Source organism: Camarhynchus parvulus, chromosome 3 (assembly GCF_901933205.1).
Source record: "Camarhynchus parvulus chromosome 3, STF_HiC, whole genome shotgun sequence".
Taxonomy (NCBI): Eukaryota; Metazoa; Chordata; class Aves; order Passeriformes; family Thraupidae; genus Camarhynchus; species Camarhynchus parvulus.
In genome coordinates, this window is record NC_044573.1 from 34,875,129 (window position 1) to 34,882,353 (window position 7,225).

The window sequence follows — 7,225 nt, forward strand, 5'->3', positions numbered from 1 at the left end:
TGTCTTTTCTTTGTATGACTACAACAGAGATTCTGCTTCTGATTCTTTTTAGCTTATTGTTTGTAAAACAAACAATCCATCTACAAGCTTCCATCTATTGGAACAACAATGTGTCATGCAGCACTGTCAATGTAACATGGTACTGAAGGTGCCGAGTCTGGCAATGTAGACATGGAATCCAGAAGGGCTCATACCTGTTGCTTGTTTTGGTATCAGTGCTGTAGCCATGACTGTCCCCAAAAGCTTTGACACTGCAACTCGCACACCATAGTTCGAGTTTTCCAGAGCTTTAAAGCAGAGTGTTGCAACATTCTCTAGTTCAGCTGTCCACATAAACACCGCTTCATTCTGTAATTCCAGCAGACACTGTAGGAAAAATAGACTTGCTAAGCACCAGGAGAGCATTCTTACATTTTATCTAAGTATCAGGCTGCAATCATCAGGTTTATTCAGAAAGTATTTTAATATGAAAATTTCAATAATTAATTTAGACACACTCTCCCACATGTCAACTATCTCAGCTGAATAAACAATCAGAAGAATCACGGAAGAGGCTAATACATAAATTTAAAAATTAAAAGAAAGCTCTACAGAACCATGTTACCAAAAACCTCTCCCACTGAGGCTCACTGATAATATATTCTCTATATCATACTTTTTTATCAAGTGGGGAATACAGTACTACAGTACCAATCAAATATCTGACCCTCTAGTGTAAACTAAAGGACTTACCTTGTCCAAGTAACTACCAAATTTCCTTTCCTGAACAACAGGTGCCAGGTCAAGTGCAGGCACTCCCTAGTCACAGCCCAAGAATGTGTGTGGCTGGTGAGAAGACACCCACCTTAGCCACTGCACAGCGCACAGCCATCGATCTGTCCGTCAGCAGAGAACGGGCATTCTTATAAATATCACGGTGACAAGAAGCTGCTGCTCCTCCAAGTCCATTGAGGACTTTCTGCAAACTCATCAGGATTTCACTGCGGCCCTGAGACTGCACACACACAAAAATATTGTTGAAAAATGTGGACACAGCAGTTACACTGAGAACCAGGTGTATACTTACACATTTTCCTGCTTCTATGCAGGAATGTTTTTGAAAACGTTGAAAATGAAGGCATATATCACTGATACATAGCTGATTTTAAATAGAAGTAAACACCACACACAGCTTTACTTAAAGTCCCTCAGTTGTGACATAAATTGAGCCCAGGCAATCCAAGGAACTGGCTCTAGGTAAAATGCTTCTGCACTGCCCCACTACTTATCAACTGCAGATTTGGGGCAAAAAAAGGAGAAAGCAGCTGGTAAGAGAAAATGGGAAGCCCAAGTAAGATAGCAGCTTCATGCTGTACCTGCACACAGGCAGGTAGTTACAATCTGAGAGCACACACACACACATAAATAAATACATTAAATAAATAAATAAATAAGCAATCACACAGGTACAACAACACAGCTGAAGAAAACAGCTGGCGCCACAAGACCCGCACAGTCAATATTCCAACTTGTCCCAACAAGAGCTATTTGCACGAAATCAGACGCACTGACAGCCCAGGATACATTCTCTCAATATTATGACACACTCTCTCTTTTCAGGACACAATGTATTCTGCTCACATGCAGAGTAACAACCTCCCCAGCAAAATTTAAGCATTCATTATTAATTTTAACAACTAAATGTTTATTCAGAGTACATGGGCAAAAACCCTAAAACAGTAGTTAGAAATGACAGATACAGTCATTTCTGAATTTTAATTACTGACACCACTACGAAGTAACTATTACAATATTCATATGACAAAGTCTAAACTCTCTGCAGTAGACTTGAAACTAGCTAGGTAAGTGATTTGCATCCTTCAGTGCAGAAGAAAAACAATCTAGACAATCTGGCAAACAATGCTGGAGGAAGCAAGTTTCAGTTTAAAATGGAATTAAGACCACGTAAACAAACTGAAACTTACCTCTGCACTTTTCAGAGACTTTAACAGGTTATTCACAGTTTCTGGAAAAGAACTACCCAGCATTCTCCCCATTTTTTCATAAAATGCTCCAACACATGCCACAGCAGCCCTATGAGAAAACAGAGAAAAAGAGTACACATATTAACATATCTTCCAAATGAAAACAAATAGTTAAGTAGAAATGTATGTTCTAATCAACATTGATGAATAAAAATCTATTTGCTATTCACTACTTATACTGGCTGTTTAACATAGCCCATCTAAAGAATATTTTGTTTACCAAAAAAAAAGCAACAGAAAAGTCACCAGATTTTAAGAATATAAATGTATTTGAAAAGGTATTACTATAGGATCTACATATAGAGTAAAAAATTCTGGAGAAAACAAGATAGGCTGAAATCCCAGCAAGATTAGGGTTTTGTGTCTCAATAAACTGTCTCTTTGCTAAGCAAAAAAGCCTCTAGCCTGTAATATAACCTGACACATTTTTGTAGATACTGAAATATGGGGTTTTTTGAAGACTAAGAACTTAAAATGCAAAAATTATTGCATAACACAGGAAAATTTACAGGCATTGCAAAATCTCTGGATCCAATTATTCACATATTTTTCTTGCTCTGCCATTTGAGATTAGGAATACTTAGTTATCACCACACTGCAGTTATATACACCAACTGTTCCAGGACAGTCACAGAAACAGCTCCTGAACACATGCACTTTTTCATTACAAAGGAATGAGGCTTTTTTAAAATCTGTAATTGCTGGCTAAATAGTATTTTAGCAAAGTTACATCACAAGCTCATTACAGCCTCCCCTTTAATGGGCACATGTCCATTAAAAAACCTTCTGGACTATGACTTGGTAGCATAAATTTCAGAGCATATTATAGCAGAAAATACTTCCCATTTACACAAGTTCCTCATACAGCTGCAAGAGCTAGAAATAAGAGGACAGTATCTGCCCAAACAGTGACTATTTCAGATTTTATTGTCAAATCCTATTGTTGTCATAATGTCTGAAGGCAAGACCAAATTTGGGTTCACAAGACACCAAGAACATATGAAGCATTACATGGGAAAGTACCAAAAACAGTGTCAGTGGAAGTTGTTTGTGGCATTAACCAAATTCCTAAATGAGACTGCTCCTATGACTAAAGACAAACTGGATCACACATCCATGCACACACATATCCAGATGTAGAGAATCTGCTTGAGACACCTGTGCAGCTTAGCATGGTATGGGAATAGAAAAGGCAATGTTTGATGGGAAAAAACTTGATTATTTGGTTACAATGCTCTAGGCACAGGTAACACTCTGGTTTGACAATCTGCAGGTTCCACCTTCAATGGAATACCTGAGCACAATCAGCAGCAATTCCACTGGTAGAAAGCCTTCATTGATGGTTATCTTCTCCATGCCATAAGCAGGTGAAGAGTCATAACACAGTACCTTGCCTATAGAAAACCATTTCACTTTCACAGAGACATGTATGTGTCACCTTTGAGCCCTGCCCTCCACAAGCTCAATCCAGCACTTTTCTCTGCTACCTGTATCAAGTATATGTAACTCTAAACAACGACACAAAGTATAAATAAACATAGCATGAACAATATACAGGCAGATTCTTCTGTAATATCCAGGACCACTTGGCTTAAAAATCATTCCCCTTTCCCCAAACATACAGTTTGGTGGGCAGGTAGGCTGCAGTATCATCTTTGCTCTTGATGATGTCGTTACACTTGTCAAGCGTCTGAAAAACAGTAAATGTGTCTCCGATGCTGTAGAGAGCAGCCAGATTTTTTGCAAGCAGCTTCCGTGTGGGTGGCCCAGGGGAACTGCTGATGAGCCCTGTTAGCTGTTCTACAAGTTTCTTCTGTTTTTCCTTGACATCTGTCTGTTAACAGATCAAAAATAAATACGAAAAGTAGTTTAATCCACTGTGTAATCCAGAAAAATCTACAAGAAATGGAAGTAAACTTTATACCACTCCCAGCTGTATATAACTCAGTAAATTGCTTGTCTCAGAGAGATATGAGATACATTCAACAACAGCAGAGACAGATGCTAAATGCTCAGAATTAGCTGCTGTCCTATTTCATTTTTACTTTTTAAAAATACTTACCAGCTGCCTACTGACTGCCTAAAATTAAACGTTTAAAATCTACAAATTAGCACACAGACTCTTCAGGCTGAATCTGAAACCATACAGGTCCCATCTGGCCATTACCTGTAAACCTTCTCTGGCATGAAATTAATATAAATGTTTTTTAAAAGAGAGTTTATTTAGAAATAAAGGGGGAAAAACCCATTAAATTACCTTGTTAGCAGCTACCAGCACTTTATCCAAAAATCTCAACCATTCAAAGATAAAAACTGGTCTCTTTGCTTCTGTGATTTGAGCTAATGCTTCCTCATTCAGTAACAAACTATGAGCCAGCTCCATAATGGGTTGAATTCCAATTTTATTGCAAATTTGTGTAGAAACTCTAAAATAAAAATGCAAATATTAGTATAAAGTACAGTACATCAGCACAAAGCTTTGAAAATCAAATGAAAATATTCAGCTTGCTTAGACTTAGCTAAATAGCCCCACATAAAAGCTACTCACATATTTACAAACTGAGTCCATTCATTAGTATTTCAGGGAGCAGAGCTGTTAATTGTAAAAAGAGCACCTACAGGCAATTTCAGGGCACAAACTCTCAGCCAAGAAAAATACACCAAAGTCCCTGCTTAAAAAAGGTAAAGGAATCATCTCACTGACTCCACTTACATGAAAGAGAAAAAGGATTGTTGCAAGTCAAGACCCTTGAGCACACTCCCAAAGCTGGGCCATGAACCTGGCTCCCTTCTCCACACCCTTCAATAGCCAAGCTGAGGGGATGAGCCTGCCACAAGTAGGAATTTCCAGCCAACACAAGTTTGGGAGAAGCAGGAACAGGGATAGGATTTGGCATCACTTGACCTAAGATTTCCCTGATCCCACTAGTCTTGCTTTAAGTGCTGGACAAGCAAGCTCCTCGAAATTCAGCAACCTTAGGGGTGACAGCCCAAAACACAAGCAACAGCCAAACTACTGCAGGTGTCCCCAGCGTGCAAAATCCTGCAGATGGAACACTGGTGATCCTGCTCAATCAATGGGGCTGGCATCAAAGCACTACCAAAAGCACACTGTCAGTGTAAGCAAACACTCTGCCAACTTCATCTTAGCAAACCACTTGAAGAAAAGTGTGCTTTTGAACACAGAGCTGACAGAAGGAAAAAACCCACAAAATTTACCCAAAATGACAACATTAAATCAACAACCTTCAGCAAAAAGAAACCCAAGAAGCAAAAAAGCAAACCAACCCCAAAACCTGAATGCAGAGATGCTGAAACTAGGATCCCAGGCAAAAAAAGAGAAAGCAACACAACTACAGAGTATTATGTAAGACATCAGCTTTCAACAGGCATCATCTTTTGACAGCTGCACTGCTCCACTTTTGCTCTCAAGAGCTCTCAGCTGCTTCCTCATTCATGATCAAACTCAACAAATTCTTAAAGTCAAATGAAGTGGCTTAAATAATTTTTTTTAAATAGTCCCCAACTGAGACATTAGTAAGGTGATATATTAATACTGCACTATTAACGATGTATTATTCTAAATCCACCTTAATGATGAAACAAAAGCATCACACTGTCTTTAATGTTAAGGCTGTTCCCTGCACTTCAGCACTTGGCATATTTCTCACTTTGTACAGTTCCAGCAAAGGTGGAAGAGCCACATACGGAAGCACATACAGCCCTCCCTAACTCCTCCAAAAGACATTTTCCATCAGGTTTTTTTTGTTTTTTCTTTACGTTTATAAAGAACTGAGAAGGCATTGCCTGTCAGTAACTCAGACACATCACCTCAAAACACCTTTACATGAGAGCAGAGACACAATGAACGATGGGACTGTGATTCTTTGGACATCATCCCAGAGATCTGCGCTGCTTGTCACACCGAAACAGCACATAAGTACCATAAGCACTGTTGACAGCACAGCCCAGTATTCCTTTTCCTCCCCACATACAAGGTTTCATTTGCCCCTGGCCATAAGAGCCATGGACACCTTATGCACCTTCCCCACTACATCTAAAATGTAGGAAACACAGGGGCTAAGCAACAAAACGTGCACATACACTCAGCTGTGCTGGTGAAGCGCAAGGCATCCGACACAAGAACAATTACACAAATATTCAGCTACCTGAAGAGTCAGTCTAACACAGAGCTACTTACATAGACAATCCAAACCTCACTGACACTGGCCAAAGGTTTGCTCCAAAAAGCAGTGAGAAGCCTACCGAGTTCTACCGATCCAGGACAGGATCTTGCTGTGAATGTTACAAGAAATAAATACACTGTGATCTCCCGCGGGATGCAGAGCCAAAGCCGATCAAAGCCAACCAGCAGCCAGTAGGGTATGCTGGAGCATTAGAGATTCGAAAACGTTCAGAGGTACTAAAATTCCTTTCTATTTCCAAACTGTTTTCCTATGCCTAAATCAACTACTTGTATCTTCATCACGCGTGCACTTCAGTGAAGTGAGATAGCCGAGAAACAGGCAACTTTAGGCGAAGCCACACACTCCTGAAGGACTCCATCGGGTGAAAAGGTTTTCATTCCTGGGTCCCCTGCCTGTACTGGCTACTTTAGTAAGCTGCAGCAGCTCTCAGGGCATCATGCCTGGCTCCGAAAGCCCCTCAGGAGGTACCGCAGCGGTGCAGCGCCGGCCGGCAGGGATGGATGCTCAGGCAATGCCGCTGAGGAGCCGATGCCAGGGGAACGATTCCCGCTGCTTTCCCAGCGCTGCTTTCCCAGGGCTCATCCCCACACGCAGACGCGCACAGCGACCCCCACACCTCGGCCAGCGCCGAGGGGAAGCGCGGAGCCTGCCCCGCTCCGCCGCAGCCGCCGGCCCGCACCGCGCCGCTCACGGTCACTTACGCTCCTCCCGAGCGCCGGCCGAGTCCCGCCAGCTCCGGGCCGCGCCAGGCGCGACACCGCGGCCCCGGGGCCGCTCACGGTCACGGACAGGCGTGGGCGCGCTGCGCCGCGCTCGCCCTCGGCACCATCACCGGCGAGCTCGGCCGCTTCGGCCCCGTCCGTGCTCAGCTCCGGCAGGCGAAGAGGGGCAGTGAGGGGGACACGAGCGGCGCTGCTCCCAGCCGGCCCCGATGCAGCCGGGTCGCGCGGAGGCACCGCGGCCGCGCAGCAGGAAGCGGGAGAGGCGCAGGCG

At 42.6% G+C, this 7,225-nt stretch overlaps 1 protein-coding gene across 2 annotated transcripts in view; it reads right to left on the bottom strand.

The window, feature by feature from the left end:
- HEATR5B (HEAT repeat containing 5B) overlaps positions 1-7,212 on the bottom strand; it is a 56,165-nt gene extending 48,953 nt beyond the window's left edge. The window contains exons 1-7 of one of the 2 annotated variants that reach the window (XM_030944415.1): positions 6,934-7,212; positions 6,226-6,320; positions 4,282-4,450; positions 3,647-3,858; positions 1,965-2,073; positions 845-994; positions 195-366 (exon numbers count right to left, since the gene is read on the bottom strand). In XM_030944415.1, coding sequence (XP_030800275.1) covers positions 195-366; positions 845-994; positions 1,965-2,073; positions 3,647-3,858; positions 4,282-4,407 — 769 coding nt within the window. In that variant the 5' untranslated portion in view covers positions 4,408-4,450; positions 6,226-6,320; positions 6,934-7,212. The remainder of the gene's footprint in view (positions 1-194; positions 367-844; positions 995-1,964; positions 2,074-3,646; positions 3,859-4,281; positions 4,451-6,225; positions 6,321-6,933) is intronic. The other variant, XM_030944414.1, reaches the window with a different exon arrangement.
- Positions 7,213-7,225: the final 13 nt, after the last annotated feature.